Source organism: Lentinus tigrinus, assembly GCF_003813185.1.
Source record: "Lentinus tigrinus ALCF2SS1-7 unplaced genomic scaffold L226scaffold_7, whole genome shotgun sequence".
NCBI lineage: Eukaryota > Fungi > Basidiomycota > Agaricomycetes > Polyporales > Polyporaceae > Lentinus > Lentinus tigrinus.
Genome location: NW_027137916.1, coordinates 584,539 through 604,907, shown reverse-complemented (window position 1 = coordinate 604,907; position 20,369 = coordinate 584,539). Strand labels below are relative to the sequence as shown.

Genomic DNA, 20,369 nt, shown 5'->3' with positions numbered 1-20,369 from the left:
CAGCCTATGACGAACCACGGGTCGCGATGAGCGATGTGGTCGTACGAGGTGCGGAGCATCGACGCCTGGGCCTAATCACCCACTCGAGCCCCATAATGGCATGCGCTGGCGCAGCCGCGCGGGTGCCGGGGCGAGTGAGCGTTGGCCACCTGTTGACCGGGAACGGCACGCCACAGTGTTACCTGAATCTATGTCAGCCGCAGTCGAGTGAAGGGAGGTGAGGACGAGAAACGTACGTTTTCACACTGCGGCGACCTGGGCATCGACGCTGGAGGGAGTGGTGAGGAAAGTGGCGGGCAGTGCGTGGTCGAGTGGCGTACCTTGTCGCATCGTGCCCGTGCAGTCCTGAGGTTGCTTGGATCATGAGGGGTTGGCAGTGGTGATCGTGTTGTTGCTAGCGATGCATATGATGTTGGTGCATAGGCGGCGGAAGAGGGCCGCGTCGAGGGGCATAGGACATGGTGGTGGTTGTGGGGGAAGTTGGGTGAGGACGAGAGGGCGGAGAGCTGGGTCTTATAAAGGGCAGAGGCTGACGCCACCGGCACCCTCCGGCTTCTACCAGCCTCAGAAGGCGAACAAGGAATGCTTTTGGCTTTTGTTCGGCCCCCGGGCGCTCTTGCCCAGAAAGGCGTAAAGCAAGGGCCAGCTGCTTCTGGCCCCTTCTTGTGGTGCGCGATAATCAGCGGAGTTTCGTAGAGCGGCCAGTCGATAGCAAGACTCGACGAGTTGTCGTGCAGCCGCACACTGGTGAGGCCCCAACCTACACGTCCGAGTCTGCGAGATGTTTGTTGTCGCGAACTCCTGCCTCTGTAGGAGGGTTGCCGTCGAGCATAGTCGGCGGGGAGGAATCTCCAGCCTCTGACTGTGTTTGTTTGTGTCGTGTTTGTTCGGGTGGGCGACCCCTCTGTATCTTGCCCATATTCGTGTATTAGGCCCTTGTTCTTGGAAGCAACCCTCGGAATTCGACACGAGGAATCCAAGGATCCGGGCGGCCGTATTGTTCAGCTGCGCGTACGTGCGACCATCGATATCACTGCCAAGACTCCCCAAAACCCTGAACGCGAGCGGAGTCCTGCGACCAGCAGTCTGGGCCCCTGGGGATGCTAGGGATAGAGTTGCGTCGCTCGTCCTTGAGATCGCAGGCCATATGGTCGCGGCCCGAGAGTGTTAGCGTGCAACCCTCCGCGTGCGCGCCGTCGCGAAATGCTTTCCAGCTGGACTGCTTTCGATAGAGTATCCTAGAATTCGATGGCAGTTTGCAACAGGGGATCGACATCGGGTGGTGTCGACGACCGTCAGCCTCTCACGCACACAGGCTCCGATTCGACGTACCATGAGACAATCACCTCTCGAGCAGCGAGTCATTAATCGGGCCTCATTTCAGGCCCAAACGAACGCACTCGCAGGTCTGGGCTCACCTCTCGAGACACATCCTATCACCTGCGAGTGGTCATGGTATCGATAAATTAGGCTGCCACTGTATTCCCCCTGGTACAGGGGCACTAGTACCAACGGGTCAAACTGCGCTATTGTCAGATGTCAGATGTAAGTGCCGCGTGCGCAGGTCCGGATCGCGGATGTTCAGCATGAGGCGAGAGATGAGCATGGTCGCGGCCCTGGGTAGCCATATGGTATGCTGGTCAGGAAATGACTCCTCGGAGAACTCGGGATGGCGTTGTGCTTACACGGTGGTGATGGTAACGCTGGAATCCTTGTACGCGGGCTGCGGCGAAGCACTTTCAGCTGGTTATAACGACTACAGCATTGCGGTCTTACCTCCGCGAGCTGATTCAATGGTCAGCAAGCAACCTCCGAATGCGAAGGAGAATAATCGTACCATGCACACCAAGATATTGGCCAGATGGCACAACAACAGGACACTATGGCGATAGCTATGATCAGTCTCCAAGTGAGCTCGACAAGAGCACATCGCCGTCCCCGAAGTAGATCGCGCCTGCGATCACTCGTTAGGCCTACAGATCCATGTCTGGTATTTTGCGTGCTCACCATCTCGCAGCATCAAAGTGGACAGGCTTCCTGTCCATCTTTCTCTATCTCTTACTTGTAGCACCCGACGAAGAGTGCACCCAAAGATCGCGATATCGAAGACCAACATGCTGGCCCAAACCACCGCAAGATCTGTATCGAGCGACGCGATGAGTCAGGCGTCATCCGTTTAGCATACCTGATGCTCACAGCGCCCTCTGCAGATGACATCAATACGGAAAGAACAGAGTAGTTAACGCCGTCCACTCACTCACTCCGTGACGCCTCTATATCGCAATTCGTCTGTGTGCCGTTAGGCCGGTCCGCCACCGTAGAACAGTGTGTTTGCCAAGTGTCGCTAATAGCCCACTGGTGCCGATATACGAGTCACCACTATGTACCTGTGCGCATTAAATATACTGGACTAACGCCACTGATTGCGAAGACCACGATAGATAGGCAGATTAAGGAACACAGCACCTTTCGACTGCCGTTGTATAGCGCATATACCCTCGAGATCTGCAGAGCTATGATAGGAGACAGCAATGAAGTCAGACGTCTCCGAATTCAGAATATAGGTAGACATACCGACGATGAAACGCCCGCCAGCATCTGATGATACACCTGGAAGAGCAAAGACCTATGGACGAGTGAGCCGTTGTCGAAGCTGGGAAAGCAGAGGATCCGCATTGGCTCACATCTGCCAATGCGAGAGCTCGTTAGTCTGCAACGATGCACCAAGGTTCATACACACTCACAGAATAGGCTTCGGAGCCAAAAAACTCCCAGATGACAGGAATGTGTCCCAGTATCGACAGGTACCTGTTCAGGAAGAATCCGATGGTGCCCCAGGACGGGCGCCCCTTTCTGAATCGCCAGAACCGCCCGACTTCCGCACCGAAGGTGAGAGCGTAGTCGTAGTATAACAGGGCTGTGTAGAAGAGTAGTCATGAGCGTCCGAGACTAACAGGGGGTGAGACGAGCCGCGAGGGACTCACCGAAAGCTATAGCGGACAAGGAGCGGACGACGAAGTCGGTCTGCGCACTAAAGGGTCGTCAGCCGGTACTTCACGGAAGGACAATCAACTAACGCACTCGCTCCGAGAGGAATCCACTGGCATGGCGGAGGACTTGCGACGTGTCCAGCACGTAACATGCAATGAGCGTGAGTCCAAGCAATACGGTGAAGAGGAGGACGCCAGTCCTCAGGCCTCTATGCCCTGCCACTGAGGTCGGAAGGTGCGGGTACCTCGCACGCCTTCCATCTGCCCCTGTGTAGATGTGGTGAGAAACGTGATAGATGATAGACGGTGTCGATAGATACTGCCTCACCTATGAATAACACCGTGACCGAGGCTAGGGAAGGCCGCCCGACCACCTGTTCTACTCTTTCTGTAGGACTTATTGCTTCGTTTCTGTACCTGCCCCATGCACGTCGAACGGACAGCGAACTGTAGCACTGTGCGTTGCACAGAGCGGCGAAGAAGCCAAGTTACGCGTACGGCGCAGCTAGAGTTTGCGATGGAAGCGTCTGTTGTCTCGCACCCATGAACTTTGGATATCGGCAACCCGCTGTCCGTTCGATGATGACGCCGTATACTTCGAACTTGGCATGAGGCACCGCCTGCCAGTTCCGGCAGTGGTCGGGCACGGTGAGAACGGGCACGTTCAACTTCTCGACCCCTTAAGCTTCTTTATTGCTCGATGTACGATACAGCACCGCAGTCCGGGAAGGTGCCTCAGCAGTCAAAGGTCCTGTGCATGGTGAGCAACGTGGTCGACTCCTGCAGTAAAATAGACACTTGCCTTGGAAGCGGCCACCGTAAAGTCCCGAAGCCTCATGCCAGACTTTGTTCTTCTGTTGCCCGCCTTGAAGCGAGCTTCGTGCATGGAGGTAAGATTCGAGCAAAAGCATTCCGACAGAGCTCTGCTGTCTGTGCGAGGTGAAAGGCCTTACAGATCTGTCGCTAGGTGCCAGAGGACGGTACTGACTCGGACATGGCCGCGGTGTTAGGTGCCCAGTATGGAAAACGAAACGCCAGACGACGCGTCACAGGCTTACGGGCGCTTACAACTCCTCCTCCTCATCCTCCTCCTCTCACTGCAAGTTTCCGATTCTGAAAAATCGGTACAAAACTCTTGGAAACGAACTCAATTCTTGCACTTCTTATCGTTAATATAGGCTTCCGATGCCTTATGCTGGCAGAGAGAGGCATGAAAGTTAGGTCTTCAGCATATTTCCCTTAGCCAGAGAAGTTCACATTTGAACTCATCGTTTTCAAGGACATCCCCGAAGCGGGTAATGGTCATATATTCGCAGTGTTTTTCTTATTTTGAGTGTAGCATATCCTCCCAGCTCGATGCAAACGTAGATAAGCAGAAAGGTGACCGGCAAGAGAGGGAAGGAGAGAGATGTGAAGGTGCGCTAGCTGCGACAGATAAATCATCTCTGTCAAACATCTGCTTACTCAGTTCCCGCGTTAGTCACCACCACAATTCCCGAAGGTCCACTGCCAGAGCCCGATACGACGGGCTTTTTGCACTGGCAGTCTCGCGTGGAAATGCCCTTCCTACGTTGTCAGCAAGTTGTCGGAACGTTGCACGTAAGACTTGGTCGCGCAGCCTGAAATTCAGTCAGCAAGCTTCTCGTTTCCAGGCCTCGTCATCTGCACAGTGCGTTCACGTAACGGGAGATATATAGAGACTGCCAGCCTGCAGTACTAGTACCGGGCCTCCATCACTGCACCGCGACCACACCAATACCCAACCATTTACTTCCAAACCGCCATGTCTTCCATCTCCAAGCTCTTCCAGCCCGCCAAAGTCGGCAACCTTGAGCTCAGCAACCGCGTCGTCCATGCCCCGCTCACGCGTTTCCGCGCGAATGGCGCGCACGTCCCGACGGACCTCATGGTCGAGTACTACAAGCAGCGCGCGAGCTACCCGGGCACGCTCCTCATCTCCGAGGCCACCTACATCGCACCGCAGGCGAGCGGCATGTTCAACGCCCCTGGGATATGGAGTGAGGAGCAGATCGCTGCGTGGAAGAAGGTGCGCACTCGCCACTTGCTTGTCATATTGATAGTGAAGGTGCTCATTGCGCGCAGGTCACCGACGCCGTCCATGCCGCGGGCTCGTACATCTACATGCAGCTGTGGGCACTCGGACGCGTAGCACGCGTCGCCGTGTTGAAGCAGGAGAGCCCGGATTACCCGTACGTCTCGGCGTCCCCGATCGCGCTCAGCATGAGCCCGAACGACGTCCCGCGCGAGCTCACTAAGGACGGTGAGCATATACATTTCCCAATATCGTGCGGCGAACATTATGCTGATGACTGCTGACTGCGCTCAGAAATCAAGCAGTATGTTGAGTGGTACGGAACGGCCGCGCGGAATGCGGTCCTCGGCGCGGGCTTTGACGGGGTCGAGGTCCACGGCGCGAACGGCTACCTCGTCGACCAGTTCCTCCAGGACGTGTCGAACACGCGCACGGACGAGTATGGCGGTTCTGTCGAGAACCGCGCGCGCTTCGCGCTCGAGGTCATCGACGCCATCGTCGCGGCTGTGGGGGCGAAGAGGACGGCGATCCGGCTGAGCCCGTTCAATGGATACCATGGTTCGTGCCGATTCGTGTTTCGTGTGGTTTCTGGTATTGTGCCGGGTGCTGATGTGGGTTGGATGCGATTTACTCGTACCTTGTACAGATATGGGCATGAAGAACCCTGTGCCGCAGTTCACCTACGTCCTTGAGCAGTTCAAGCAGAAGCACCCTGATCTCGCATACATCCACACCATCACGCCTGACGCACCCATGAGCGCAATGCCTGAGGACAAGTCGGTCAGTTTCCCTCCACTGTGCCCCCGCTTTAGTAGCCCGGAACGTATGAACTGACTTCCTGGCATGCACAGGTGGACCCGAACTTCATCTACAAGCTCTGGTCGCCCCGGACAGTCGTCACGGCCGGTTCGTACGTCCGCGAGTCGGCAATCAAGGTCGCAGAAGAGACCAATCAGCTTGTCGGGTTCGGTCGTCCGTTCATCGCTAACGTGAGTCCACCATTTTCTCTGTGTTCGTCATCAGGTTGAGCTACTGACGGGGGAGTTTGCGGTTGTAGCCTGACCTGGTGTACCGCCTGCGCGAGAACATCCCGCTGAACGAGCCGCAGGAAGATACGTTCTATTTGCCGATGAGCGAGCGCGGGTACACGACGTATCCATTCTCGGAGCAGTTCCTCAAGTCTCAATGATCCCTGGTGGGTGCCTTGGTAGAAGCGGGACGCACGGGAGGCGGATTAGGGACGCATAACCAGTGCTATGAGGCGCACACCAATGTGTCCTGACTCTTTGAAGTACTCTCAGGAGGTTTACGGCGCCGCTGCGTCTTTCACCGTATCAATGAAAGACGCCATGCCTACAATTTCCGCCGGGTGGCTTGCAGGTGGGACAATGCAGTATGCACTGTTGCGCGATGAGGACCGGCTCCTGTATTGTTACTTATGTCATATTCCTCCTCCACGCGCCGAGCCTACCTCCCGACGTAGACCGGTTGTAAGACACGCCCTTCTCCACTTTGCACAGGTATTCTATGACGCCATATACACTGACGGGTATGGGCTTTTGAACTCACTCGTTCGACCAGATGATGGCAGCGTATATTTCTGTCTGTTATGACTTGTCAATGCGTTCTACCTGCTCCGATGCTGGAGGGCCTGTCGTATGTAATCAGCCAACGTCCGGAATCCCTCTTCAGAAGCTACATCAAGATCCCACAATGCATCAGCTGTCTCCCCCGCCCCTATTCCCGCCGTCATGGTTCGTGAATGTGTGTCCATCCTGTAAATCCGAACCTGTGTGCCTAACGCACAGACGCCATGTATCTCTCGGACAAATATGTCCTCGGCATGGTCCTGCAGCTCCTCCATCATCTTGGCTTCTGCCGTGCTGAGTTCGTGTGGCCGCGACAGTACGCAATCGTCCAATATATGGAAGACGAAGTAAGGAGTACCACGAGTGCCGTGATGCGGGTCTGAAATCTGGGCGCGGCGCGTGGTAAGGCGGGGATCGTCTCCATCCGCCGGGAGAGTGTCCACATAGGCCAACGACTCCGGGAAGAAGCTGGTGATTATTGAGTTCCAAGGATCGCGAAAGCATAAACGCCGTATGTATCTTTCTTCCTGCTTGACTCGAAGCGCCACAACGAACGATCTGTGCAGGTCGAGAAACTCGGCTGTAAGGGCTGTGTGTGATTGAACCGTGTGCGAGGAGTGTTAGCGATGCGACTACGTCAGACGAGGGTTCTACCCACAGCAGTGGGGGAGTTTCGTGTAGCGTGCAGAATCTGATGTATGAGAAGGGGTCATGGTGGAAAACTATTGCGCTATGTCAATGCCTCACCGTTCAGCTCCAAGGAAGGAATGTGGACACTGCACTCACTGTGATGACAGCGACGTGCAGTTAATGAGGTACTTGGGAGGTGACTTGTGTAGGGAGGGTATAGCGCAGAGGGTCCTCATTATATAGTATTAATGCTCGGTCTCTGTTCCAGCCCCGAATTCTAGTATTGACCGATCGACCTAACCATACTACGATCGCGCCAGGTTCAGTATCGAATCGGGCCGCCACACGGCTGGTTTGAATTGAACTCACCAGCTTAGTCTGTTAGTCACCGGGGCGGTTGCTATCAGGATATTCCCTACATAGATCAGACGGCGCCGGCCAATCTGGATCGGGTAGGACGCTCCCGCCGTCAACATTCCAATTTGATCCTCATTAGTACGCCCGTCGGAGTCGCTGGGCCAAGTCGCAATATCCACCCTATCCTCCGGCGGATCCACTGTTGCCGAGTTACGAGATGGAAGGTCTGTACATTGACCTCGAAGCAAATGTGAACAGAGTACCGGTACCCTGGAGCACGTGTCCCCTATTATGATCTACCTCAGAGAAGGAAGACTCATTGACGATGTTCGTTCGACTATGTCTCCGGCCCGCCATACACTGTAATTAGCTTGAGGCACGGTCTGCTAGTGAAGGTAAAAGGGTATGGCGCCCCGACTCTCAGGGACCGTGTATCTGTCAAGGACGCGTTCATACACCTCCGAACCGCAAACTGCCAACCCGGCCCCGCGCGCTGCTACTGGGAAGACATAGTATTAGCAGTGGTAGATCACGATTTGGCGCCACGGCTTCCACGCTAGACCGCCATCTCATCCGATGGCCAGCGATATTGCCGTCCAGTGAAGTCCGGGTCACGAATGTGGAGCATGAGTCGAGTGATGAGGGATGTTGCCAATCTGAAGAGGATGTCGTCAGTACAACGAGCTACGAAGCGGTTTCATCCTAAGGAGTCCAAAACGTACACGTTCGTAGTCGTAACTGTGATTCCTCTGAACACAGGCTAAGTAGAGGCGTTGGTACAAGCATCTGTGTTGATAATCGTTGCGGGCGCACCTGTGCTACCTACATATGTCCGTACCAGAATGAAGGTCAGAAGTATGCGAAAAGACTAGGAGACTATTCGTACCAGGCAAGTCAAGATGTTCGCAAGGTGGCACACGAAGAGAACCCTGGGATGGAATCGGTCGTCGGAAAAGAACATCTGCGCATATAAGTGGGGCGTACCCGAAGTACAGCGTGCCTGTGTTCGCGAAGATTAGGTCAAGGAGCGAACTTCAAGAGGAGTAAAAGTAAACAAACCGTCTCGGAGCATCAGCGTGAAGAGGCTCCCGCGCCACTTGCGCCCAATCTTGAGGACCCGATACAGCGTAAGGACGAAGACGACGAAGTCGAACACCAATATGCAAGCCCATACTGCTGCAAGATCTGTCGGGAATTCTCAATATTCAAACTTGTCATCTGGTGGTGACATGAGACGTACATTGTCCCCTGCGATCACCGTTTTAGCACCGTCACAATCTACACAGGAAGGCATCGGACACTTACTGAGTCTGAGACATCGTGAGATCGCAGCCTATCCTTCCAGAGATGCTCCCCACGTCTGAATGATCGGACCGCCATGTCTGACAGATAGCCCACTGTTCCAGCATTGAGTATACGCCGCACTCGAAGAACGTTCCGAGAATGGCACTCACCCCGCTGATAACACAGCCGATTGCAATCATTCCGAGCAGGAGGAAAAGCACTCGTCGGTTTCCGGAGTATAGAGCGTATATCCGGAATACCTGCAGTGCTGTCGCGGCCATCGTCAACACTGGCAGTGCCTGCCAACTATCATAGAAGACATACCGCCAACGACAACCTGCGTCACTCCAGCAAGAACTTGATGATACTTCTGCAGCTCGAAGCATCTAGAGATATCACCAAAGATGCGAAGTTGAGGACCGTGCGAATACGTCAGATTAAGATACACTGCGCTCACAGCTTTCATGCAATACAAGATCAGCACGATCAGGAGGTGAACGAAGCTTATCACTCACAGACTGCGACATTGAGGCGTAGAGCTCGTACATCACCGGGATGTGCCCGAGCAGGGACAGGTACCGATTCAAGAAAAACCCGAAGGAAACAACTGACCAAGACCTGTACCAGAAGCGTTCGATTTCGGCGCCCACTGTCAGTGTGTAGTCATAATATAGTAACGCTGAAACTGGTGTTAACTTGACGACGAGATGCATATTGGTGAAAGACTACTTGCCGAAGGCAACGGCAGACGCTGTGCGAATCGCGATATCGGACTCCGCACTGTGGATCTGAAGGTGAGAGAACGGTGGAAAGACAGTCTAGAGCATGTACGCACATGAGAAGGACATCATTAGAAGAGGACATGTTCAAAGAGCGGCCAGCACTCCGGGACGATAATGTAGGAATGTTGATCCCGAGCCGAGCAAGGGGAAGGGGATGGCACTTGTGTTCGTCTCTCTTCAATAAATACGGCCGCGGCCCTGTGACTGTGATCGAAACCAAGTCGCTGATGACATCTGAGAACTGGTGCCATGCCATATCACGGAAGTTCATGTAGTTGACAGAAGCAGACGGTGCCAAGAAGGGTTAATTCCTTTGGAGGTAGTGTTTCCCCGTCGGCGAGCGGCTTGACTTGATGAAAGGGTCGGCTTCGTGACAGGCGGATCAAGGATGTCATCCGCTGCGTTTGCAATCTTCTGACTGTTCCAGTGTACGAGTACACAGGTAGAGGAAGGTTCCTGCACGGCTGGGCTGACTACCTTTTGAGCTCGATGAATCTCGATGATTACTGACGCATAAGAGAATGGGAAGCCTCGTTCCCACCGACACATGTTCCTATGACGAAAGCATCAGTATGGCAAATACGAGGAGGTAAACGATCTTCCGCTCACTCATGTGTTCAGATTGACTTCTCATGGGTGCTTCGAAGATGCCGTCTAGCAGCTGCTGAAGCTTTGTCGGCGAACCAGATCGCCGACATGGCTCCCGTCCAATAGACAACGGCTTGAAAGGCGGCGTGAGCAAGGCTCGGATCTACGATCGGAGCAACCATGACCAGAAGGCCGCCGAGAAGATAGACTCCAAAGATACTGAGGTGTCGTTCGATCAGGAGCGCGAAGAGGCTATGTAAAGCAACCGCGTCCGTCAGTGAAGGGAGCGGGCTGGGAGAGAACAACACTTACTAGCTCGTCGCGCCGAAGACCAGGGCAATCTGGGGTCCAAAAACAGTGGCGATGGTGCGCTGACCAACTGCCGCATCCGCATCCGCATCAACGACGGCCCCAAGTGCGTGTACGCCGGCAGTGCATAGGCCGAGAATATGACCTTTCAGCGCCAGCATCCTACGATCTAGGCTGCCGCCGCCAGCAGTATAGCCTGCAAGGTACACAAAGTCGATGATAGCTCCATTTGATAAAGAGTCGAGGATTGGTTGCTCCTTAAAGCGGAATGGCGGTGCGGAGTATTGCCAGGATAGGACCACCAACATAGCGACTACCACGGCGTTCTGTCGTCTAACCATGGAGAGAGACGTGGCCAAAATTAGAGCGGTGGCAATCCAGGCAGATGTTATGACGGTAACATGGTAGGAAGGATCTAGTATTGTTCCCTCAAGACCGTCCACTGTCTTTCGAGGGTTGCGGATGTCGGTCTCGTAATCGTACACGTCATTCATACCGAAAACGACTAGTAGTAGTTTGTCAGCGAAACCTTCATAATAATGAAGGATACGTGACCTCACTAATTGACAGAGGAACAGACACTGAGAGTAGCTGCAAGAGGACAGCGGGCCTCCTCAGGACAGACGTGAAATGTTCGGGAGAGTGAACGAGGCCAATCGCATATAGGATGGGTCCGAATGACCAGCCGACAGGCCGACTAGCCTTGACGAGTACCTTGAAGCTCTCCATGTCGGAGCATGGAACAGACGAGGCTTGGGAGGGGCCTAGCGAACTCGAGTTCAAGTTGAAGTTGCGCCAATTCGTTCGCCGGCGGCGGTACCGTTACGTGGCAAGTGTGACATACGTCACGTGATTGTGACTCATCCTGCTGTTTTTAAGGGCACACAGATGTGCCCAACTCACACTCCTCCCCACTGCGCCGCATGCTCTTGAAAATAGTACGTAAGAATATCGCTACTGAACCGCGAGCTGTCAAGATGGCACTACCCACCAGGACCTGAACAAGGCTATAGACGCCAGAGCTTGGTACCGATCAGATCTCGGATACCGGATTCCCAGAGGGGCTGAAGCGAATGGGCAAACCGTCATCCAGCCGCCATCGCTTGCTTGTCTCTTGTGCGCTGCCATGAGACAGGTTCGACCGCAAAGCAGGGCAGGACACCCTCAGTATGTATCACACATCAGAACAAAACTGCGAACGCAATCCCCACAGCCGCCAACGCCAACGCCGACCCCGCCACTCTGTTGTTGACCGCGCCGTTCTGCTGTCCATCCACAGTCTGCGCAGACGGGCTCCCACCAGAAACGTCTCCGCTCGGTGTGCTTGATGCAGCAGTCGCGGAGGCCGTGGACGCAGTCCCAGTTACTGTCAGACTCGCCCCCGCACTGCCGGTAGTAGACGTTGGGGCCGCCGGGGGTGCCGTGGCGATCTGCACCGGGACTGCGCTTACAGTCTCGGTCTTGACGCCCGCCGTCCGAACTCCTGCAGAGCTCGACAGGACAACCGTGCACACCGCGACGTCGCCGTTAATCCCGCAGTCGTCGTGGAGGATTCCCCCGAGTGCCGAAGAGACGTCCTCGACGAGGTGGAGGTCTGTTGGCCCTGCGACCATCGTCGCTGCAAGTTCCGGTCACACGTGAGACAGACTGGTTTGATCGCATAGGTGCCGAGTGGGAACGCACCGATTCCGAATGAGGCCGTGCGTGTGTCGCTGGCCCCGGCGAGCCCAATCGCCCAAGTTGTGTGCCCCGTGGCGTCCGTGCCGAGGAATTCGACGGCGTACGACTGGTCCTGTGCGTCCGGGACGAACAGCGAGATGGTCGCCGCGTTGGCTGCATCTGCGACAGATTCTGGTGAGCGCTGTTTTCGGGATGTGCATATTGGAAATGGACGTACATGGCGCAAGGAGCGTTGCCAGAAAAAGGAAAGGAACGATAGGTCCGCTCAACATGTCGTCAGATCGCTATCTGAAAGGACTGGCAGGCTGTTGTGGTGAGCACAGATCACCGGAGAGACCGAAGCGAAGGTATCGCAAGGTCAAAAGAGTAGGCCTGGTACCGGGCAAGTAGGGAGACAAGAAAGCGATACCCTGGACACGCAACCGCCGTTGCTCCTTATACCATAATCATCAGCGCTGCTTGTACCTGCGCAGTGAGCGCATCATCCCCACGAAGCAGATCAACGCACGGCAGATTCGCGGCAAGAGGGCTGTGACTGAAATCGACATTGCGCGCCTCGTAGATATCATAGGTGTGGCACAGCTTGCGCTGCAAGGCACCTGTCGTCGCGACACCAGTGCAAGAGTCAAGCGCCCAAGGTGAAAGAATGGCAAAGCGGCGTATATGAATGTCCTTCGATAAGGAGAAGAAGTGTAACCAATCAACAACAGCAAGAAGACCTGTCAGCGGACAGCATGACGACAATAAGGTCCAAGAAGACGCATATAACATACGCGGCCTGGGCGGGTCCCCATCCTGCTCCGAGTTTAAGACAGGCATGCCAGAGACAGGCTCTGCAGGCGGTCAAATACTTGACCCTGCAGCGTCGAGTTGACATCGAGCTTGCTCGACGAGCTGATGACCGACACGCTCGCATAGCAGCCCGCATTGACCACGCTCGTCTCCGACGGGAGGTGGGTCGAGTCGCACGTCTCGAAGTCCGTCTCGAAGATGTTCCACACGAGCCGCGAGAACACCCACTTGTAGCTCGCGGACGTCGGGCAGTTGTCGATCGCGGCGTAGTTGACATTCACGATGACTCCAGAGGGGAGGAAGGGGCTCGGGGAGGAGGTGATGGCGGAGACGAAGTTGGAGGTGAGGTTCGCGTAGACCTGCGCTGCAAGCGTGGACGCGGCGGTGGGGTCGGACTCGAGCGTCGTGTAGGAAACCTCAGAACCGCTGGCGCCGGAGAATGCAGCTGCAGGGATGCCTGATCGAGCAGCTTCGCAGGCCGCACCGCTGAGCGTCCACCAGGTCAGTACTACTTCCAGGCTGAAATGATAGTCAGGACGTACACAGTACCGGAGAGCAGGACAACAAGGCCCAGATTGCCTGGTCATACGTTCAGCAGTATCCTCGATATAACCAGCAGAGGACTCACTGCCAACGTTGGGCCCGCTCACCAGGAAGTCTGGCTGAGCGCCGTCGAAGAACTGCGGCGCGAGCGTTTGGATGCCGTACCTGGCTGCGTCCACCCTACGCTTCCGATCGAATGGTGAGAATGGATCGTTCACAGTGACATTATACTCACGGGTATCCGTTGACGTAGTTGAGACGCGCTGCGACAGAGGTGGTCAGACTGTGTAAGAACGCAACTCGAACTGAAACCATGAATACAGCCAAACAATGTAGATGCATTGTGGAAACTGGTGTCTCATACGCAAAGGGAGACTCACGATTGGTCGCATTCGAGCCAGTGGCAGGAGAGCCCGTCGGGCACGTGTTGAACTCGCAAGGTTCAGTCATTGGAGTGGGAGTCTTGGAGGAGGAGCCCCTTCCAGACTGATTGAGAGCGGGTGCGGACAACACCACCTACATACCAACATGCGCGATGTCGGATTCTTCGACTTTGGAGATAGCTAGTAGCAGTACGTACGTTGTGCCCGGCATTCGCGAGGACATCGAACTGCTGCCGTATCTGGGCGGTCGCCCATCCGTCGTCGTCAGAAATCACGATGTTGGTCGCCGTGACGAGCGCAGAAAGGAGCGGAAGGGCGAAGGCGAATGAGCGCATCTCGTATAGCCAGCGAAAGTGGGGAGAAAAGAGGCAGTCAGGGAAGACATCATGGGCACCGGAGGTATATATGTGCGTGAAGAGGCGGGGTCAAGAGGAAGAGATGACCACATGGGTCGATCGCAACGAAGCCTGAGGGTGACGGATCAGACATAGGCAGAAGAAACACGTTCGTTACCGTAAGTCCGTACCTCGGACCCGGTACTGCCTGTCCAGTGCGAACGTGCACATTTTGTGTTTACTTTCTACCACAATGACGCAGCAGATTCTGAGTTATGCCAGAGGATGGAGAGTTGTCAGACACAGTCAGAGCGTAAGTGTCAGGACGAAGCCGCGATGCCCGACGGACTTGCGGAGGAAAGCATCTCCCGCCTGATTGGCCCGAAGCGTGGATCGGGTCCGATCAGATCTGTAGATCTCATCGGCCCCCATAGTAGATTAGATTAGATAGAGAAATTGAAACGACCAAGTTCCGGAGTCAGAACCCGTAACGACTTTACGCTCCCCTTCTTCTCCACCAACCACCACCTCAGCTGCACACACCCCCATGGCTATCTCCCAGACTCAGAACGGCGCTGCGAATGACAGTGCCCCCGCGGCTGTTACGCCTGCTCAGCTCGATGTACGTCCGCACACGACCTGCCATCCCGACATATCTGCTCACTCTTCGTGAAACCAGGCTTCCAAGCTTACCATCAAGCTTGCCACCCAGCTCAAGCCTGTCCCCCCTGCATCCGAGTTGAAGTTCGGTCAGGTAGGTCTTCGTCGCCCATCAACGGTCTCCGAGTACACTGACACGCTCGCAGGTCATGACCGACCACATGATGATCGCACACTACCACCCTGTTCACGGATGGTCCGCACCCGAGATCAAGCCCTATGGACCCCTTGCCATCGACCCTGCGAGCTCATGTCTGCAGTATGCGACCAACGTCTTCGAGGGAATGAAGGTACGCACCTATGGTCGCATAACTCCCGGGCGCAACTCACGGGGTCTTCTCTCAAGGCATACATCGGGCCTGACGGCACGCCCCGCCTCTTCCGCCCCGACAAGAACATGCAGCGCATGGAGATGTCCGCAGGCCGCGTTGCGCTCCCGCCCTTCGACACCAACGAGCTGCTCAAGCTCATCAAGCAGCTCGTCATGGTCGAGAAGCGGTGGATCCCGACCGTCAAGGGCCACAGTCTCTACATCCGCCCCACCATCATCGGCACGCGCGACTGTACGTGCGCTTCGTCTTCTCGACTTCTTGCTTCTTCGACCCGCAGCTGATACGCCCATTCGCTTCTTCGCAGCTCTGGGAGTCGCTGCTTCTGATGCCGCCGCTCTTTACGTGATTCTATCCCCGACGGGGCCCTACTTCCGCAGCCCGCGCCCGGTCAACCTCCTCGCCGTCCAGGAGCACGTCCGTGCGTGGCCCGGAGGCACGGGCGGGTTCAAGCTTGCGCTCAACTACGCACCGACGTTCAAGCCGCAGCAGTACGCCGCCAAGCTTGGGTACGACCAGTGCCTGTGGCTGCTCGGAGACAAGGTCACCGAGGCGGGCGCGATGAACTTCTTCGCCGTCGTGCGGAGGTATGACGGTGGTGAGTGCTTTTCACAGGTGTACTCGTATACAGGAGCACGACGCTGAAGAACACTCGGTAGACCTCGACGTGCTCACACCCCCTCTGGACGGGACGATCCTGCCCGGTATCACGCGTGACTCGACTCTCGCTTTGTGCGGCGCACACCCTTCGCGTATGGTTCTCCCCGGACTCGACGCCTCCGTCCGCCTGCACCCGTCCGAGCGCGTCGTGACGGTTCCTGAGCTCGCAGGCTGGGCAGAGGAGGGTCGCCTGCTCGAGGTGTTCACCGTCGGCACCGCTGTTGTCGTCGCCGCCGTGAGCCGCATCGGCTACGACGGCCAGGACATCACCCTGCCTGCCTATGAAGGCACTCTTGGTCCTGTCGCGCGGGGCCTGTACGACCGCTTGTCTGAGATCCAGGAGGGCCGGTTCGAGTGGGAGAACTGGTCTGTTCGGTGCGACTCCCAGTGAGTACGAAGCACGCACGGACACAACCAAAGACACAACCCACCAAAAAGGGACCTGAGGACGTATACTGAAGTGAATGTAATTCCTGCTGTATTTAGGGGATTCATGTATGTCTAGATCTAGAGCTACAATTATACACCGACTCTGCACGCACGCAAGCACACACATTGCCAACTCCTACTCGTCGACATCGTCTGCAGCTGCTGGCACCGCGGGAGCCTTGCGCCCCAGCTTCTTCGCGCCGCGTCCCAGGCGATATCGCTCGTTCACCTCGTCCGGCGTCGGCATCCGTTTCCGCTGCAGCAGCGGGACATACGTGCCCGTCCGCTTGACCAAGCCCCCTCCGAGCGGGATGCTCATCATGGCACCAGGCGGCAGCGGCTCGACGCCCGGCGCGCCCAGCGGGAAGTACTGCTTCGGGGGCTTGTGGTGCGCCTCCGCCGCCTTGAGGAAATGCTCGTCCAGCGCGGCCGTGATCGTCGCGCGCTCAAAGTCGCAGAGCATCCCCGGCAGAGGGCTCTTCGTCGACTCTCCAGTCTTGGTGCTCGCGCGGCCCGTCCGCCAGTCGAGCACGCCGTCGTCGTACCCGCAGTCCCACAGCATGAGCGGGAGCGGGTCTGCGATCTGGTAGTCGGGCTTGCTCGTGACGAGCGGCGGCGGGTCTTCGCCTTCGCGGAAGGGCGGGAGGGGATTCGCGGGGTCGGCGTTCAGCAACGCGGTCATGATTGCAGGCTTTTCGAGCCCGGCGCCGACGAGGAAGAGGATGGCCATGATGTGGCGGACCATGTTATATAGGAACGCGTTTCCGCGGAGGTTGAAGACGCACAGGTCTCCATCTGTACGGTCGATTGACGCGGAGAGGATACGGCGCGTGAATATAGTGATTTGCTTGCTTGCGTCGATCTTGCAGAGGTTGCGGAAGTCGCACTCGCCGACGAGTCGCGCCGCTGCGTCGGACATCGCGGCAAGGTCCAGCCCCCGCGGGGAGAAAAAGTACTTGTAATGCCGCCAGCGGCAGCTGAACCGCGCAGAAAAGTCATCCGAGACGGGAGACCAGGCGAGGACGCGGATGGTGGGCGGAAGGATGTGGTTGAGACCGAAGACGTACGGAAACTCGACCTCCGCAGATGCGGGCTCAGCAGGCTTCGAGTTGTTGGTGGGAGGTTCGTCGAAGTCGTCAATGAGACCAAAGTCTCCTTCAAGACCTGGGCCATCTTCCGACGTGTCCGCGGAGCTGGTGGGCTCCGGGTCTGTAGCTCGCGCATCTTCCTCGGAGGTGGCTTTCGAGCCAAGTGTGCTCCTGACCCAAAGACTCACAACCTGTCCGCCCCCGCTCACGCCCTTGTCCGTCCTCCCGCACCTCTGCCACCCGCAACCCTCCAGTCCACCCGCTCGGTCCACCAACCTAGTATGCACGAGTGCGTCGAAGAGCACTCCTTCGACAGTTGGAAGCGCAGGGTCGCGCTGGTACTCCATTCCACCGTAGTGGATGCCATTGTAGGTGAATTTGAGCGCGATCTTGCGCTTCGGGTACGCGTTGAAGTCGAATGGCTTGCCCTGCGGTTGCGTTGCGGCGCGTGGTCGGTCATGATGAGGGTCCAGGTGCTGCAAACGCGCGATCAGCTCTTCCCTGGACCAATTTTTGTAGGGCTCCATTCTCGTGAATCTTGCATAAGGTCGTAAGAGACGGTAGCTATAGCCACCGGGCATGCAACAGATCAGTTATACGCACTGCAAACCGTCCAGTCAGACCAGTGTAGATGAGATGGTGAGCAGATGGAGGAAGAGAGCAAGAGAGGACGAACCCAAGTCCGCGCGACGCGTGCGCGTCTCTTACACCAGATCTGATCTCCTTCCTCCTTCACATCTCTTCACAAACCTTCAGGAGAACCCTCGAGGTCCCAGTCAACCTGCCTCCCTCCCTCAAGTCTCCCTCAGCCTCGTTCTCTCGACTTCATACATATTTCGCTGACAATACCCGTCCGCCCCAGGGAAGCATGACTGCACTAGTAGGGCACCATCATCGAAATCTGAAGAGAAAGCAACACCCGAGTATGGTCACCTTATTGTCGGCAATTTCCGCCTCTTCTAGTAGTCCAACCAACGTCGCGGCGCGCAAATGAGGCGGTGTATGGCTTCGGACAGTCGCCAGATCGCAATGCCAGTCCCCGTCGTCCACAACCATGAGCTCGCCGTTCGGAGACTCGACAAACTCCAACCTTAACACGAACGCGCCGGCTGCAGACCCGGCCCCAGCGTCCCGCTCGCCCGAAGCACGTACGTCTGGCCCGTGGCGGCGCGCGCGGAGCGGGAACCTACATTGACCGCGTCTTGCCGCAGCGAGGATAAAAACGACCGATCTGCCCGATGTCGATGAGCAGTGGCAGGAAGTTGCTTCGGACGGCGACGTACACATGACAGAGGCTCAAGGTGCGTGTCTTGTATCTCCGGAACGCGTGCTCAAACGCGGCAGGCGACGTTGTGGCTGATCTCTATTGCGCTGCGCCACACCCTGTGAGCAGACGATCTCGCCCCTGCAGGCCTATTTGACCATGTCGAGGTGCGTCTGCAAGCTCTAACTCTCGTCTGGCCACGCTCATCCGATGCCCCAGAGCTTCCCAGGAGACAGCTTTGACGTCGATGTCTCCAACCAGCCACTCATCGCACCACTCACACCCATGCTCGCGTTGCGGGAGGAGTACGAGAATGGATCGCAATTCTTCGTGAAGCAGATTGATTGGCTTATCAACCAAGGCTGGATTGGATTCCGGCGCACCCGCGGAGATGGTCAGTCTGATGCCGTAGGCGTTTCTGTACACTGAGTACTCATGCTCCGCCTCGCTTTGCAGGTGACTGTTTCTATCGCTGTGAGTGCGCAACATGCGTGGACATCCGCTGCCGAGGTATCCGCGCAGGCAAGAATAGCGTCGCTCACGTCATTGCATTCCAGCACTAGCGTTTGCGTACATTGAGAATATCCTGAACTCCTCGGACACGATGCTTGCCGCGACCGGCGCGCTGTCTGTCCTTGAGGCGTCTCAGCCGCAATTGGAATCTGTCGGGTTCCAGCGACTCGTGTTTGAAGACTTCTACGATTGCTTGGCGAGCCTGATCAACCAAGTCATCAACCCAGGCCCCAATGGCCAACTTCTGAACATCAACGCGCTACTGGAGGCCTTCAATAACCCGGAAAGTATGCTCGAAATTCCCTTGATGAGACTTCGCCGGGCTATCGCTGACTAGCTGTCCCCACAGTTTCCAACTCCATCGTCATGTACTTGCGCCTGCTGACGTCTGCGGAGATCAAGACCAATCCGGAGATTGCGGCATTCCTTATCCATCCGGAGACTGGCGAACAGATGGACCCAGAAGGCTTTTGCAACAATTTCGTTGAGGCTGTCGGGAAGGAAGCAGGTGCGACAGCTGATGCTGCTTGCTCTAGCTTCCATACACGTTGTCTCACACGGGCACCGCAGATCATGTGCAGATGAACGCGCTCGCGACTGCGTTGAAAGTGAATGTCAACGTGGCGTACCTCGATGGCCACGACCAGGAGGGCAAGGTGTCGTTTGTTCCCTTCCAAAACGCACCATTCACCTTCCTGGAACCGGTCAACTTGCTGTACCGGTGAGCCCTTGTCTTCCATCCTATCTGCGCGCGCACGCTGACTGATAAGGACTCATAAGCCCTGGACATTACGACATTCTAGATCGGCGCGATGCAGATCCTATCCCGCCACTGCTGGTGTAATGAGGCGTTTTGAAGTTCAAGAATGAAGGCTGAAACGTAGTCCTTAGGCCATAGTCTCCCTCACTGTGTCGCCCGCTGATGGGCATGTACGTTATGTCTCGTTGTGCAGCAACAATATCCTGTAACGCGCCGTCCTGTATCTCCTAATCACGATATCAGAGCTCCTTTGTGTAGCATGAGAACGCGTTCAGGAACGAACCGAGAGAAGGATGCCCCGAGGCTCTGCCGCATAGCCAGTCGCGTTACGCGACCATCACAGTCACGCAA

At 56.3% G+C, this 20,369-nt stretch overlaps 11 protein-coding genes across 11 annotated transcripts; 3 read left to right on the top strand and 8 right to left on the bottom strand.

The window, feature by feature from the left end:
* Positions 1-1,469: 1,469 nt before the first annotated feature.
* On the bottom strand, positions 1,470-2,247 carry L226DRAFT_357035 (uncharacterized protein). The gene is made up of 6 exons (XM_067674194.1): positions 2,245-2,247; positions 2,008-2,139; positions 1,838-1,954; positions 1,777-1,785; positions 1,686-1,723; positions 1,470-1,616 (listed from the first exon to the last, which is right to left on the bottom strand). The coding sequence occupies exons 2-6, from the start codon at positions 2,008-2,010 to the stop codon at positions 1,517-1,519; spliced, it is 267 nt and encodes an 88-aa protein (XP_067537575.1). The 5' UTR covers positions 2,011-2,139; positions 2,245-2,247; the 3' UTR covers positions 1,470-1,516.
* L226DRAFT_357034 (uncharacterized protein) lies at positions 2,248-3,383 on the bottom strand. Its single transcript, XM_067674193.1, has 6 exons — positions 3,319-3,383; positions 3,082-3,257; positions 2,985-3,031; positions 2,745-2,917; positions 2,575-2,626; positions 2,248-2,513 (listed from the first exon to the last, which is right to left on the bottom strand). The coding sequence occupies exons 2-6, from the start codon at positions 3,105-3,107 to the stop codon at positions 2,380-2,382; spliced, it is 432 nt and encodes a 143-aa protein (XP_067537574.1). The 5' UTR covers positions 3,108-3,257; positions 3,319-3,383; the 3' UTR covers positions 2,248-2,379.
* Positions 3,384-4,553: 1,170 nt separating this feature from the next.
* Positions 4,554-6,451, top strand: L226DRAFT_357000 (NADH:flavin oxidoreductase/NADH oxidase). Its single transcript, XM_067674192.1, has 6 exons — positions 4,554-5,037; positions 5,094-5,271; positions 5,338-5,601; positions 5,690-5,823; positions 5,895-6,032; positions 6,101-6,451. The coding sequence occupies exons 1-6, from the start codon at positions 4,774-4,776 to the stop codon at positions 6,230-6,232; spliced, it is 1,110 nt and encodes a 369-aa protein (XP_067537573.1). The 5' UTR covers positions 4,554-4,773; the 3' UTR covers positions 6,233-6,451.
* Positions 6,452-6,670: 219 nt separating this feature from the next.
* L226DRAFT_533011 (uncharacterized protein) lies at positions 6,671-6,955 on the bottom strand (the record flags this gene model as incomplete). Its single annotated transcript, XM_067680369.1, has 1 exon — positions 6,671-6,955. Exon 1 carries the CDS (start codon positions 6,908-6,910, stop codon positions 6,671-6,673), a length of 240 nt encoding a protein of 79 aa, XP_067537572.1. The 5' UTR covers positions 6,911-6,955.
* A 1,220-nt stretch (positions 6,956-8,175) lies between these two features.
* Positions 8,176-9,616, bottom strand: L226DRAFT_521662 (uncharacterized protein; the record flags this gene model as incomplete). The annotated part of the gene is made up of 12 exons (XM_067678716.1): positions 8,176-8,275; positions 8,342-8,379; positions 8,433-8,441; positions 8,506-8,548; positions 8,604-8,619; positions 8,679-8,804; positions 8,860-8,867; positions 8,925-9,016; positions 9,074-9,171; positions 9,228-9,289; positions 9,361-9,362; positions 9,419-9,616. 12 exons carry the CDS (start codon positions 9,614-9,616, stop codon positions 8,176-8,178), a joined length of 792 nt encoding a protein of 263 aa, XP_067537571.1.
* A 686-nt stretch (positions 9,617-10,302) lies between these two features.
* Positions 10,303-11,311, bottom strand: L226DRAFT_459220 (uncharacterized protein; the record flags this gene model as incomplete). The annotated part of the gene is made up of 3 exons (XM_067675500.1): positions 10,303-10,525; positions 10,586-11,087; positions 11,143-11,311. 3 exons carry the CDS (start codon positions 11,309-11,311, stop codon positions 10,303-10,305), a joined length of 894 nt encoding a protein of 297 aa, XP_067537570.1.
* A 452-nt stretch (positions 11,312-11,763) lies between these two features.
* Positions 11,764-12,534, bottom strand: L226DRAFT_569216 (uncharacterized protein; the record flags this gene model as incomplete). The annotated part of the gene is made up of 3 exons (XM_067684274.1): positions 11,764-12,200; positions 12,266-12,421; positions 12,480-12,534. 3 exons carry the CDS (start codon positions 12,532-12,534, stop codon positions 11,764-11,766), a joined length of 648 nt encoding a protein of 215 aa, XP_067537569.1.
* Positions 12,535-13,068: 534 nt separating this feature from the next.
* On the bottom strand, positions 13,069-14,315 carry L226DRAFT_459581 (sure-like protein; the record flags this gene model as incomplete). The annotated part of the gene is made up of 6 exons (XM_067675525.1): positions 13,069-13,540; positions 13,597-13,633; positions 13,683-13,777; positions 13,833-13,860; positions 13,978-14,113; positions 14,178-14,315. The coding sequence occupies 6 exons, from the start codon at positions 14,313-14,315 to the stop codon at positions 13,069-13,071; spliced, it is 906 nt and encodes a 301-aa protein (XP_067537568.1).
* A 501-nt stretch (positions 14,316-14,816) lies between these two features.
* Positions 14,817-16,522, top strand: L226DRAFT_533005 (branched-chain amino acid aminotransferase II). Its single transcript, XM_067680368.1, has 6 exons — positions 14,817-14,937; positions 14,995-15,069; positions 15,122-15,265; positions 15,322-15,538; positions 15,612-15,902; positions 15,964-16,522. The coding sequence occupies exons 1-6, from the start codon at positions 14,863-14,865 to the stop codon at positions 16,353-16,355; spliced, it is 1,194 nt and encodes a 397-aa protein (XP_067537567.1). The 5' UTR covers positions 14,817-14,862; the 3' UTR covers positions 16,356-16,522.
* L226DRAFT_483244 (tRNA pseudouridine synthase) lies at positions 16,433-18,138 on the bottom strand. Its single transcript, XM_067677000.1, has 2 exons — positions 18,085-18,138; positions 16,433-18,018 (listed from the first exon to the last, which is right to left on the bottom strand). The coding sequence occupies exon 2, from the start codon at positions 18,006-18,008 to the stop codon at positions 16,530-16,532; it is 1,479 nt and encodes a 492-aa protein (XP_067537566.1). The 5' UTR covers positions 18,009-18,018; positions 18,085-18,138; the 3' UTR covers positions 16,433-16,529.
* An 817-nt stretch (positions 18,139-18,955) lies between these two features.
* Positions 18,956-20,102, top strand: L226DRAFT_459437 (cysteine proteinase; the record flags this gene model as incomplete). The annotated part of the gene is made up of 6 exons (XM_067675513.1): positions 18,956-19,139; positions 19,202-19,219; positions 19,303-19,545; positions 19,608-19,766; positions 19,829-19,979; positions 20,039-20,102. The coding sequence occupies 6 exons, from the start codon at positions 18,956-18,958 to the stop codon at positions 20,100-20,102; spliced, it is 819 nt and encodes a 272-aa protein (XP_067537565.1).
* Between the last annotated feature and the right edge of the window lie 267 nt (positions 20,103-20,369).

Coding starts and splice junctions, on each gene's coding strand:
- L226DRAFT_357035 (XM_067674194.1), bottom strand. Junction 1,617..1,685: donor AGCGTTACCATCACCACCGT/GTAAGCACAACG, acceptor ATGGCTACCCAG/GGCCGCGACCATGCTCATCT.
- L226DRAFT_357034 (XM_067674193.1), bottom strand. CDS start 3,107: ATGCCAGTGGATTCCTCTCGGAGCGA. Junction 3,032..3,081: donor GTGGATTCCTCTCGGAGCGA/GTGCGTTAGTTG, acceptor ACGACCCTTTAG/TGCGCAGACCGACTTCGTCG. Junction 2,514..2,574: donor TGGCGGGCGTTTCATCGTCG/GTATGTCTACCT, acceptor CTCCTATCATAG/CTCTGCAGATCTCGAGGGTA.
- L226DRAFT_357000 (XM_067674192.1), top strand. CDS start 4,774: ATGTCTTCCATCTCCAAGCTCTTCCAGCCCGCCAAAGTCGGCAACCTT. Junction 5,824..5,894: donor CAATGCCTGAGGACAAGTCG/GTCAGTTTCCCT, acceptor TGGCATGCACAG/GTGGACCCGAACTTCATCTA. Junction 6,033..6,100: donor GTCGTCCGTTCATCGCTAAC/GTGAGTCCACCA, acceptor TTGCGGTTGTAG/CCTGACCTGGTGTACCGCCT.
- L226DRAFT_533005 (XM_067680368.1), top strand. CDS start 14,863: ATGGCTATCTCCCAGACTCAGAACGGCGCTGCGAATGACAGTGCCCCC. Junction 15,070..15,121: donor CCGAGTTGAAGTTCGGTCAG/GTAGGTCTTCGT, acceptor ACACGCTCGCAG/GTCATGACCGACCACATGAT. Junction 15,266..15,321: donor ACGTCTTCGAGGGAATGAAG/GTACGCACCTAT, acceptor TCTTCTCTCAAG/GCATACATCGGGCCTGACGG.
- L226DRAFT_483244 (XM_067677000.1), bottom strand. CDS start 18,008: ATGGAGCCCTACAAAAATTGGTCCAGGGAAGAGCTGATCGCGCGTTTG.